The sequence below is a fragment of the Diadema antillarum genome, unplaced genomic scaffold (assembly GCF_040938485.1).
Source record: "Diadema antillarum isolate AM-2024a unplaced genomic scaffold, OU_Dant_1.0 seq00000204_RagTag, whole genome shotgun sequence".
In the NCBI taxonomy this organism is placed as follows: Eukaryota; Metazoa; Echinodermata; class Echinoidea; order Diadematoida; family Diadematidae; genus Diadema; species Diadema antillarum.
This window is the reverse complement of record NW_027271263.1, coordinates 664,101-677,741: the sequence shown is the minus strand read 5'-3', so window position 1 is coordinate 677,741 and position 13,641 is coordinate 664,101. Positions and strand designations below refer to the sequence as shown.

The 13,641-nt window shown below is 37.1% G+C and overlaps 1 protein-coding gene across 3 annotated transcripts in view; it reads left to right on the top strand.

Moving 5' to 3' along the window:
- LOC139728884 (GTPase-activating Rap/Ran-GAP domain-like protein 3) overlaps positions 1-2,723 on the top strand; it is a 236,383-nt gene extending 233,660 nt beyond the window's left edge. For all 3 annotated transcript variants that reach the window (XM_071639821.1, XM_071639820.1, XM_071639819.1), the window contains exons 26-27: positions 410-515; positions 1,459-2,723. In XM_071639821.1, coding sequence (XP_071495922.1) covers positions 410-515; positions 1,459-2,417 — 1,065 coding nt within the window. In that variant the 3' untranslated portion in view covers positions 2,418-2,723. The remainder of the gene's footprint in view (positions 1-409; positions 516-1,458) is intronic.
- The last annotated feature ends 10,918 nt before the right edge of the window (positions 2,724-13,641 follow it).

Below are 13,641 nucleotides of genomic sequence, written 5' to 3'. Positions count from 1 at the left end.
CCGTACATTGCACGATATGCAAGGCCCCGATATCGAAATTATTTGCTATATGAAGATTCAGTTGTTTCATATTTCATGTCGATATAGGAAACTGAAAATAACGCCTTCAAAAACAAAGTACTTAACACCTTGTAGATTCGTTCATTCGTTCTAGTAGTATAATACTACTTTGCAAGACACTGTTTCTGCATTATTGTTTTAAGTAATTATGATATGGTAGAAATTCATTGACCAGATCCGATTTCCACCTCCTAGCATGGTTATTCAAACCGATATTTAACACTCTCATTATTCATGATGCCAGCCGTGGACAGAGTTTCAGATTTGAAGGACTTGCTAAGATGGCCATCATTTTTCTCCATGTAATCATGCACTCTATGATATTTCTTGTTCTCTTGGTATGATGTAGTGTGACATGTACTTCACCTCCACGGGAATGGACATTCTGCAGCCCAGTCCAAAGGAGCCAGTACGGACCTTCAGCCCGCTCCCAAGTCCGACTTCACCTCCGCAGAGTAAGTTAACAGCTTACCGGTGTCATGGAATCAAACCGGCGACTTAGCGAGTGACCTACAACTCCAAAATCAATGTGGTCGTTTATAGATAGAGTAAAACAACGGGTAACATTTTCTCCACATATTGGGCCGAGTATCAGAATAAAATAACTCATTCACATGTTTTAATGAAGGAATTGAATTAATGAAAGTTTGATAGGCCTATTGGTCAGTCATGTGATATGCAAATTAGACGAAGAGATGATGTCTTCCCATGACCCTCAGCAGTGCCTCCGGTCATTTTCAGTCATCATCATTATCAATAATTAGTACATTTGAGATCCGTATCGTTAAGATATTTAAAGATATTTAACATTGTCGGAGAGATCATAATGACCAATTTGGGCACGCCTATAATCCATAATTTCCTTTCCACTGCCATAAACTTGTCTCTACCGCAATCCACTGCCATCATTATAGAGCGGTTGCTGAATAGTACTTAAAGAAAATGAGAAACCACCTCAAGTTTTTGTTGGTCTATGGGGCCTTGGCGTCATACAGTAATTTTCGAAGGCCAATGGCTCCCCAAAGTAAATATTTCACTTGGCTGATGAACATTTTGTCGCTCTTTGCAAGTAAAGGTGGTTTCATGTGGTCTACAACATGGTAAAAAAAATTACGTACCGAATGTACACATCTTCAACACGATTACGATGTCTTGACCTTCATCCACCAACTCTTTCTAATAACTTGTCAGATCCTGAAGATATTGGAAAACGTTTATGCATTTGATTAGTAACAAGTAGATCCCTTCTGCATATTTTATTTTCATTGCCGATAACTGGGAAAAACACAAGCACCACAATCCGAAAATTGGACATTAAACTCGTCGCACTTGTGTATTTATTCTCACTAGATCTGAAAATTTGTCTGTTCGTTTCCCCTTGCTTGTCGTTGCCCGCAGCATACGGTCCATTCTCGAGCGCGGCGGTCAGAATCTTCAAGATTCCACTCATAAGTCTGGTGGGTCAGATGAGCGAGAGACCCGTACCGAACCCTAACAACAACTGTCGACCTCGCTCCTTCATCTCGCCCCTCGTCAACATCGCCGAATCACCACCGACCCCTGCTCGCCGCTTCCGTCTCTCTTCCGGATCGCCGACAACCACGGAGGAACAAACGGACGCGTCGTCCGAACCCGTGCATATAGTATCCATTCCCGTGGCGCCATTACCTTCACAGACAGTGTCAAAGGTCAAGGCTGGTCCCAGACCTTCACAAGAGTATTCGGACTCTGGCTACTCCGAGTCGGACTTCTCGTTTGAGTCTACAGACTCTCTCCCAGGAAGGTATCCGTCGTCGCCTTGTAAAGGATTGGAGACGGCGGAAACGCGAAGACATAAATTTGGTTGTCTGCGTTCCCCGCGGTTGGGCAGACGGCAGCAAAACTCCACGCAGGCAGACCCAGATGCGCGAGCAGAGTTGTTGGGCACGCCCGGCAAAAGAGTGGGCACGCGTACGCGTTTCACATCGAGTACGTCAAGCACACAGTCGGACTCTGTGTTCTACCCACTGCCACCGCGCATCGAGACCAACAACAATAACAACAAGGTCGGCGACAGCGACGTCGGGATGGATTTCATCCCTCCCCCACGAAGCCCGCTAGCGGATCGTCTGAGCAGCACTAGCAGCTCGATATCGCAACAGTCGGAAGCTGAGATGCGAGCCGAACTACTGGGGAGGTTGATTCATTCTCCACGGCTCGAGAGACCCTCCAACACCTCTTCCCTACAGTCAGAGGATGGGGGCTCAGTCTTTCTGGACCAGCCTAGCGTTGATAAGACCACGAACGGTCACCCACCGAGCCCGAGCCCATTTGCCTTGTCAACGTCCGTGGATGATGACGACATCGATTTAAAGTAGCTGTACTGGAAAACGAATCAATTATTTGTATTGATACTTTTCTTTTTTTCTACGTTGATCTTAAAATCTTAGTTGTGTTCCTGTTAGTCTTGAAAAGCCCAGGTCAGTGACCTGCCGAATTACTGGAGTCTACTTCTCCTCAAGTATGTGCAGTGTACATTTGATTGTCTAGCATTGACACTATATGACAATGATTGTGCTATTTGTGTTTGAGTAATTTTATCTTGGACGTGGAACATTTTTCTAAATGCTGATAATTTTCGATACTCATTGTCAACAACGAATACCTATTAATATCTTCATGTAAGAGCATTTTGACATAACATGTATTGTATAAGAAAACTGCTTAATTCCATTCTTTGCCAAGTTAATATCTTGTTTAGACGGTGCAATCGATGATGGAAACAAAGTCACTTTTAAGAATACAATCCGGCAGCTTAAACGGACTATTATCAATGTGATGCAACCTTTTGCAGTTTTGCATGTGAAGAAAGGTTGGTGCATAAATTGATAAGATTTCACAATCACAAGTTTTTCATGTGTATGCCTTTGAAAGCTCGTGGCATGACATTATGACATTTTTTGTATGTGATGTGAAAAAAGTAACTGTGCGCGATTAACAGTAGGCCTACACTGCTTTTGAATTTATTTAAACTGCCAGAGAAAAATAAAGGCAGAACATGTAAAGTGAAGCATTGAAGACTAGTTTCTTTATTCTTGTCATAGCCTAAAGTCACACCGCGAAAGTCTTACGACTTGGTCGCACAGGTGATATGAATTACAGCTGTATACGGGTTGCGGGATTTGTCGATTATAATCATTTCTTCAGAAATAGGCTTACCACGTGACAGAAACGTATGTCAGGTGATATAACGTCTAGTAGAATGTAGCTATTAGCCAGAACGAAATACTTGAAATAATGATTTCATATTTGATTTATGTTGTTTTCTCTTTCCCACTGTGTTCATAATCTACCAATGTACATGTATCTATCCAATTATCTATCTACCCATCATTTTTTTTCCTTTTGATATGACCTTTCTCTCCCTATTGCTTTATTTGTCCGAATATGTCTTCTCATTTCTCCTCCGTGTATTTGATGAATTTTTGACATTTCCTCTCTCAAGATAAGGCATTACCTTCTTGATTTTTCCAAAGGACTGTGAGTTATAATGAGATTGTTCTTCAGTGGATTATCTGCTCATGGTGAAAGTCTCAATTGTTGAGCCTTCCATTGACATGAAAAGTCCGTGAAGCCAAAATAATGATTCGCTCTATGTTTTCTCATCTAGGGCGGATTTTTTTTTTCTCGCTAGTATACGATCTGGAGATGTCTATTTGTATGAAGTTCTTACAGGTGACTGGTATTTTGTGTGGTGCGTTTTTTGTTGTTCAAGAGGTCGTCATGGTAAATGTGTTCACAAAAACAACATGGGGCATGGCATGGCGTCTAAAGTGTGTCAATCTTTTCTCCATGAAGGGAATACGCATTTTAGTCCAAGCCGTTGCCAATTTGCATGAGCTGGTTGAAAAGGGATCAAGACAATGATAGAGTAGAAGAACAAAAAAAAAAGAGAAAGCAAAATGATATATTATATTAATTAGTGTAAAGAGAAGGTAGGTATTGTATGTGGTGCAGCTTTAACATCCGTTGTGCCTTAAGAAGATTTTATTGTACATGCTAAACGCAGGTTGGCTGTGGATTGGAAGGAACGCAACATGCATCGGTTTGAACAGTATTGTTTGGCTGACGTATACTTGCTGATATGAGTATGGTATCATGTCTGGATTAAAAGGGTCCTGATAGAGCGAAATATCATACGTCATTGAACGATATAACACAGGTATGAAGAGAAATATTTACACTAGCTAAATTTATATATTTGTTTCTTATTACTTGTAATTGTATTAAGTATAACTGCGCGTTTTGAATAAGTGATAAGGGACAATCAACACGCACTAATGGGCATCAATATAATTGGCTAATTACAAAATCAATCGCGTTAGCGATGTACATTCTTTTATTCAAAATATGTTAAGTTCGAGTAGGCCTACCCATGAGTTTCAGCCACGGCTGGCTTTCGGGGAGATTCTTCTATTGAATATCTTTTACAACATACTTTGTTGTGGGAATTCTTTTTACTTTATAAGTGCGTTTACTTGCCTTGAAGTCTTCATAAGAGCAGATACACGTTATTTGAGAGATATGACCGTAAAGTTTTGTTAATGTCATTATTGCAGTGCAACAACATCCTCCTACCATACACCACATGGGGTCATGTAGACGATCCAAATAACTGTGCAATAGACTAACATTATCCTGAAATCGTATCGTGAGCATGCGCACAACTGTCATTCCGGAGATTAAACATTGACGTTGCATATCGATACTATACTGAAGAAGACTAAATACAACAGGAAAAAAGAAAGAGGAGCTGGAGATTAACTCCGTGCAGTGTTAGGAGTTACTGTTCTTTTGCTCTTATGGTGACTTTCAATGACAATTATATCTGAATGGTATTGCACTGACGGGATTGGTTAATTTTTTGTCTGTTTTGTATCATAATCTGCCGAATTTTTTTCATTAATTTCGTCATATCATTGCAAGCCAGAAATTTCCACTAACATGACCAAGATTCCATTATCTTAGGCCTTTGATGTTATATTTCAGGAACTGAAGCTCAACGCAATCCTCAGTCTTAGAAGGCGATGAGGATGGTTTTGAAGTTGTTTTTAGTTTTCTTCGGATAAAAGTTTCACAGACTTTTAAAGCAACCGGAAGATAAGTTTGTTACACTTCCCACCCGAGTTATATAGTCCCTGTATTGATATATGGGCCGGGTTTACAGTCGACAATAAGTTGCAAATTTATCACTGTCCGATGGCAGATAAACAAACAAACAAACAACGAAACAAATAAAAAGGTGAAGAAAGTATTAGGAGCCGAGTGATTTATCTGTTCAGTGGTGCCCAAGCCCTGTCAGGGCAGAGCATGTATTTTGAGTTTCTCATTTCCGTTGTTAATTTTAATTTTCGTTCTTAAAAGACACCCGTATCTACACTGATCGGGGTCATAGGTTAAGATATAGTGTAATATAACTTTGACAAGTCATCTTAGAGTGATAGCAGATGGTGCTATTTCCTATTAGTACTGAACACATCATTCTGTACGAAAGAAGATCGCACAGACAAACAACTATTTTTAGCCTACTATTAGTTGGATTCTTGCAATATGCATACTGAACGAAATTTCTATGTTCAGTTTGTTGCGTAATATCATTTTAAACGATTGAACAGAATAAAAGGGGTGTTTTCATTGATTTTAAATATCGACACTTTGATCGGAGCATTGTCTTGCAGACCTTGCACAGCTTCGATGTACGAATCACAGACACAGTGTATGCCAAGAAAGCAGTGTTTATGAGCTACCTCAATTTATTTATTCCATGCTACACGTCGCGGTGTGAGAAGTTTGTGTTAAAACATGAATTCATTTCAGAATGGTAATTGTATGTTTCTTTGTGGGTCTCGTGATTTGTGATGGGCATGACATGATAAAACTGTAACCAGCTGACTAATTATTAATTATTTTGACAAATTTTGTTCTAAACGTACGCAATTTTTAATTATTTGTCTTTATTTCCGTCGAAAAAATAAAGGAAATATAGTAACAATAATGCATGTTGGATGAAGTATCGTCTACCGCTGCGAATGATGTTTGCCAGACATGACTGCGTAACAAAGGTGTAGCTGTGGCTTATGTAAAAAAAAAAAAAAAAAAGAGAAAGAAAAGAGAAAAGTCCAAGGTGCAATTATTCGTTTAGATTTAAACGGACTCACAGCAAACAGGTATATAAGTCCAAATGCAAATACATCGTACTTCGAAGACATGGCATCTCGACTTCAGTTTACTCGACTTTTTACAAAGTGGATTCTAGTTTGGTATGCTGCCTACCATTAATAATGCTCACAAGTAGGAAATTATTGAAATTTGCGCTGTGTATTTTTACATTACTTAATATGGCTCCTTCTAATCATAGTACATTGTACTGGGAAGTCAGCATTTTGAAAAATTCTCGATCGTGCTGACGGAAGGATGAAACTTAGCTCCAGCAGGTATTTGTAGATTTTCAGACAATCCTTGTTCGCACAACTTTCAAAGAGCAACGTGGTAGCATTTAATATGTGTGTAGCTCTTTCGAGATTTAGACGCAAATTTGAATGTTAGTTAAGTTTTTGTACTCGCATTTTGACTATTATATGTATTTTGGGTATTTTTCGTACTACGTCTGTGGTTTGTCGAAAATGTTATAATTGCGTATTTGTAGATAAATATATAGTATAGAGAGGTACTTTTTATCTGTACTTTATTTATGAAATTCTCATGGATTTTATTATATTGCAATTACAGAGTTTAAAAATAAAAATGCATTTAGTACTTGAGTCATTTGTACAGGTATTTAAATCTTCGACGTATGATATGTATTTGGTATACATTTGCTCAGTGAAAAGTCCATGACATGGTCTTTGCATGAAATATTTGAGATTGAATATAGAGATATCATATTTTTATTTGTAAAAACAGACACACAAAAATGTACAACGAAATATGTATCGCAGATATGCGCATGCCTTGTTCAAAAACACATTGATACACTTGTAAAATGCGAGTTTTTCACGGTCGAGGTTTCCTAACTCTGTAATGTAAGTCACGTGATTGTATATTTGCATCGCACTATGATCTTGTGCTAAAGTATATTCTATGGTCGCATTACAACTCAGCAGTTTGTACTAAGAAGTACTGAATCAATGTTACAAATCAAAATAACGATGTCTCCGCTTCATTTCTTTGCGTCACGCGTTTGTCTCGTTGGTATTAAAGCAGAAGTCGTACGGAAGCACGAGGTACATTGTATGTAGTTATCCGAGTGCGTGAGGGTGTGTGTGTGTGTGTGTGTGTGTGTGTGAGTGTGTGCGCGCGCGGTCATCTGCGTGCGCCCTTGTTCAGGTGCGTGATTGTACAGCGTGTCTATTCAAATTGAATTTGATAGAATTATATCAAACGAAAAGAATGTTTATGACATCAGACAAAAACAACGAAAGTTATGGAAATCTCACGTTTCACAGATTGTCATGGAATTAAAGGAGACATCCGCATGGTTTTTAGACTTACATTTTTATTTTGAACAACTATAGATTGGGTAAAGAGTTTCAGAATTGATAGTGACTGGGATGAGGAATAAGAATGTTTCAAAAATGTATAACAAATCACAAAAAGAAGGATGATGACATGACACCCTTACCATAAGAATGCATAAGTGGGGGCTGAAGGAAGCAGAACAAAAGAAAGCATGCACAAATTCTACAGGTGAACTTGTTAAGCAAGAGGTATAATCGTAATGAATTGCATTGCTACGTTTCTGAAATACATATGTGAGCCTCTTATGTCATCATCCTTGTTCAGTGTAATTTGTTTTGGGTTTTTAAAGTAAGAATATGGGTTTCTCTGCTCAAGGACCACAATAAAATTCCAAAAATCTGTTCATGGAGTTGTCGATTTATGTACTACGTTGTACATGATGTGAAATTATGAAAATCGCCTAGACTTCCCCTTTAATTCAAAGTGAGACAGGTGACGTCATCACCTCAAATCATAGCCCCCGTCTGCTACTTTGTAACTGCAGCCCCCCCCCCCAAAAAAAAAAAAAAAAACACGTCATCGTTGCTGTTATCATAAGATTATATATACATTTATTATGTGTGGTTATTCAAAGTCTGCCTGTTTTTTATTGTTGGTGTAGTGCCTATATATAGTGTAAAGGTATACAGTGTTGGTGTCCGTAGTATTACGCTTAGGCAAGTGTCAAGTGTGCAATTCTTTGGGACACCCGTGAGATAAAAACATCATCACTTTTGCCAACTTGAGTACATGGTTGCAACTACAGTAGTTCCACTAATGATTAATATACATGTGCTGTAGTTTGTGATGTCACATGCGTGGAACAGTAAGGAATATGTAAAGATGTTATTTATTTGTTTATTTATTTATTCATTTATTTATTTATTTATCTATTTATTTATTTATTTATTTATTTATCTATTTATTTATTTATTTATTTATTTATTTTGAGAAGCACACATTCCTTCGACTTGTTACTGACATATGGTTATTCATATTCCTGGTTATTCATATTCCGCCTGCCTTCTACAATTATAAGAGAGGCAAGGTAAGTGATCTTTTATATTGTAAGAAGAGAGAAAATTATGTTGAATTTTCTTTTTTTTTTAATCTTGTTTAGAATCATTCTATGCAAGTGACATTACAAACTGTAATAGTCTTCTCATCTAGCAACGACAGCACTGAAACTTCAAAAATTCAAAACTGTTGAATGGATTGTTCAGTATTCCTCAAACTTTCACTGATGTGTTCTTCTATAATTGCTGCTTCTCACTCAATCCATGCTTTTTGTAAGGTGAAATTGTCCAATTTAGATGAATCCTCTACCATTCTGATCGTCCGATTTTACCTTAATCATTAAAGGGTTGGTATAATTTGGGTTTCGATGGGGCTTCAGGTTTCCAATGTTTTTTTTTCTTTAATGATAATTTTTGAGATGAGAAATTCTCTTATGAAATGTAAAAGAGCATATATAATTCAAAGGAATTCAAAGTATATTTGATGACAAATGGTTTTGAAATGGCTGAGGTTTGGCGAGGTATTGACATGGCCGAGATATCCAAAAAGTAGTGATACAATGTAAAAGGAGGGACTCACCTTTTACATTAGGATCAGCTTGTTTTACTTTGTTTTTGGATATCTTAGCTATTGCCAATTTTCTTCAATTTGAATTTGTGTTCATCTTAGAATTGTGTTTTTTAACTTTTCATAAAGTGTCTAAGTACTGTATCTCGCAAAAAAAGTTTAAAGCTGAATTCTCATCTCAACCAATACTATCTATAATCATCTCTTTAAAGCCAATTGAACATGATGTGGAATGTCACGCAAAAGTGTGTTTCCTTTGGTAATCATAATTATTATGTAATATATATATATATATATATATATATATATATATATGTATATGTATATATATGTGTGTGTGTGTGTGTGTGTGTGTGTGTGTGTGTGTGTGTGTGTATGTGTGTGTGTGTGTGTGTGTGTGTGTCTAGTGCGGGAAGATAAAGGCATGCACGGACGTAGCTACTTCAACGTATACACGTATGTAGCTTATTTCCAAGCTCTCAGTCTTTATAAGACCTTCATCAGTGCTGTGAAGTGATACTAGTACATAAAATCGACTCACTGTCTATAATGTATATATACATACATGTGTATATGGGTCAATCCACGTCAAATCATCAAATTTTCAGAAAAGTTGTCACCCGACCCCCTCCGATTTTCATAAAAATCGCACCAAATGTTTCCTAGAGTGTCTGACGGAAATTCTGAAAATATTTTGCTCCAAGGTCAATTGGTTGCTAAGATACAGCCTAACATAGCAACCGGTGCACATTCCAAAATATTAGTTAAAAGAAAATTAGGCATTTTTGATTGACTGTTTTAGCATGGATATTTATGCAAAAGTGTTCATTATCTGGAAATTGAGAGAAATTTACAGTCTTTGCCAGAAAAACTGACTGTAACGCAAAATTGACTTTTCGTTAACGTGCACGAGGTCACCGAAAATGGTGTTTAATGTTAATTTCGAAAATCTTAATACATATTTAGAGGCTAATATCTTCCACATTTCATCACCTTGGGTTCTAAAATATTATGCTGTTGAAGGCTTCGACTTGCTCAGTAATTTTGAAAATAATCAGCGGATTCGTGCCCACCATTTTTACAAAGAGCGCCCTCAAAGTTGACAAAAATGAAAAATGTGCCAAATTCAAGGTCACAGATCACCCTTCGTCCCACCTCGGAATGGCATCAGTTTTTGTGTATTGATTGACATTTACCTATATTATCTTGGGTTACCAAAGAAATGTTGCTCCCGAAATGTTCAATGGCAAATTTACCCCACTGAAAATGGTCATAAACGGCCAATTTCCCATGTGATATCACATATTGGGTTTAGAAGACATTTCAAATGTCCACGCTTTCAAGATGAAAAGCCCTAGCCCTGTGATATTTGCAGTAGGGATAGTCTGTTATACATATTTTAGTAATATATACCACAAAACACTTTTATTACATAATAATGACCTTGAAATTTAATCCAAAATTTGATAAAAACAATAAATAACTCCATTTTCCTCATTGCACTGCATATAAATATGTGTTTTGAAAGACTTTTCACAGAGCTATATTTCAAGAATTATGAAAGCTGACAGCCCACTATATTAAGGTTCCTAACTATTTGTGTTCTTGTTTCAGATTTAGTGTCACTTTGATCATGAATGTTATACCCTTGACCTTGAAGTGCTTCTAAAAATAGCTGTAAATTTGTTAACTACAAAATACGCGACAGGTGTTTTATGGCATAACATACTAGTGATTCTTTCACAAACACAAAAGTTTTTATGGTGTAAATGTTATATACTGGAATTAATCTATACGTGCTTGCAAGCTATGTGAGGCTGTATCTTAGCAACCAATTGACCTTGGGGCAAAATATTTTGGGATTTTCCGTCAGACACTTTAGGGAACATTTGGTGTGATTTTAAAGAAAATCTGAGGGGGTCGGGTGACAAGCACTGGATGATTTGACATGGATTGACCCACATATATATAATTATATATACAAATGTGTGTATATATATATATATATATATATATATAATTATATATACAAATGTATATATGTATATATATATACATATATATATATATATATATATATATATATATATATATATATATACATGTATGTATATATATATATATAACTAAAGCTGTACATGCATCAAGATGTAGCAAGGTGGAAAAAAGGGGGGTCCGACTAGGTTGGGCACTATGAAGGGAATGATAAGAATATAGAGGGTCTGGGCAAAGCATGGCGTGAATGAATAAAGGGAATAAAAGGGAAGAATAAGGTTAAGGTAGCGGGCTTAAGGGCATGGGACGACATTGTAGGGAATCAAAGGGGATAAAGAAGAATGACATTTTTGATAGACAGCTGGTGATCTTTAAAGGAATAAAGAAATAGATAGAGCAGAGAGGATAAGAGTGTATGTTTGACAAGGAGTTGAGGTGTTTAACGAGAATATTGTGGTAGGGTGAGTTAAATCGGGAATCCTGCTGGAGGAGAAAGTTAAAGGGCTCGTAGCAAAGCCATGTTTTGTTTTATAAATAATAGGAGGAAGGGAGAGTGTCAGATTGGGTTCGAGACGCAGGTAGGTTACACAGGTGAGAGGAAAGGGTCATGTTGGGGACAGGTAAGCAGATTGGTCGAAAGAGGGCTGTCAATAATTCAGGTGGGAGAAATCAATTGTGATGATTGGATAATAGAATGGTAGGAGGGATTACGGGACTACAATAGTTTAAAAGAGGAGTCACTGTTAGGGAGAGGGGGATTCTCTTTTGAGATGCGACCGATATATACAATTGTAGGGACATCTCAGACAACAGAATATAACACAGAATACAGCATACAAAGTATTCCACAAGATTAATTAATCTACACTTGTAAAAAAAAATCAAATATCAACACAGTACTGTTTACTGTACATCATCAAATTTAATCAAAGTCAGCTTTCACAAATGTCTCCAGATTTTTTCCGATACCTGTATCAACAATGTTCAGGGACAGCTGTATGAAGCAGTAAACAAAACCATGGGATCTAAAACATCTACAACGTGTATCTAAATGAATATGCTACTGTACTTTCACAACGAGCAAAATTCTTGCCAAGAAATGCTTGTAGACATACAGTCAACCTCGCCTTTCATCGCATAGTCAAATCTATTTAAACTGAAGAAATAGCTTCAACTTTGAGAAAATTTAACTTATGAGGGATTAAAATCAAAAGAATATAACAAGAGGACTGGAAAAGACTTTCGAATTGGGCGATTATTCAACTCATGTGAGGTCGACTTAAGCAAGGTTGACTGTAGCTGTTTTGTACCCATGTAATCTTTCCTACAGCAGTAATTCTTTTTCAACCCTTCCCACAAGAAATTCCTAAACTGGAGCCTATTTCACGTAAGATTTTATGTGAACACTGTACAACTGTACATGTACTGTACTGGAGGGTATGCATATTCAAGGAAGGTACCCAAGTTCAAATAATGACAGGTTCGCTGCTGAAAAAGGAAAAAGGCAGGATGTATGAAGCCACTTTCTCACTTAAAATTGACAGTGACATGAGCACTGTAATGTACAAATGTACTGACTTTGCTACAAGTAGGACTGAAATAAATACTTTGCATTACAGTGCACTCCCGTTATAACGAAATGCTCGGGACCGTCAGTTTTCTTTCGTTATAACGAAATTTCGTTATAAACGAACAAATACAATATACATGTATAACGAAACAAGGAAGCCACGCATATGATATTCTGTTTGTTGAATACTCGTCATACACTGGAAAGCTATGTGAAAAATAAAACAAATAGTAAATCAATTTCAGATTATTTCATTACAATAACGCAAGTCCCCCTCGGAAACTGCATGACACACCAAGCGAACACACAGTGATGTGACGCGTTCGCCGATGCAGAGACGCTGTAAATACCTTGTTCCGCTAAGGTATTTTCTAAAGCGATCCGCATTTCGTTATAACGGAGCACATTTCTTTTGTTTTTCTTTGTCAGTGGTGCTCGAAAAAGACTTCGTTGTAACGAAAATTTCTCTATAACCGTGTTCGTTATAAGCGAATTTTGTACCATAGACTTTAATGGCGATAATTTTGAGACCAGAAGTTTTACTTCGTTATAACGAAATTTCGTTATAACCGTGTTCGTTGTAACGGGAGTGCACTGTATTCACTTGTAGGACTCATCTTGGAGGAAAGAATACAGATTTCATCACCGTGTTATCGTATAAAGAAAGGTTGATTTCAGAGATCAGCTGGGGGTAAGGACCAAATCACTGTCAAATAAAAAAAAAAATCTTATTATTTATCTATGAATACAGATTTCCTCAGAGCTTATGTTGTTATACCGAAATTCTCATTTACAACAAAGTAAAAATTCAGATTCCCAAACTATCATGTACATTAGATTATATCTTGGTATTCTTTACTGTTTGGCTATGACGAAATTTTGTATAACAAAATAAA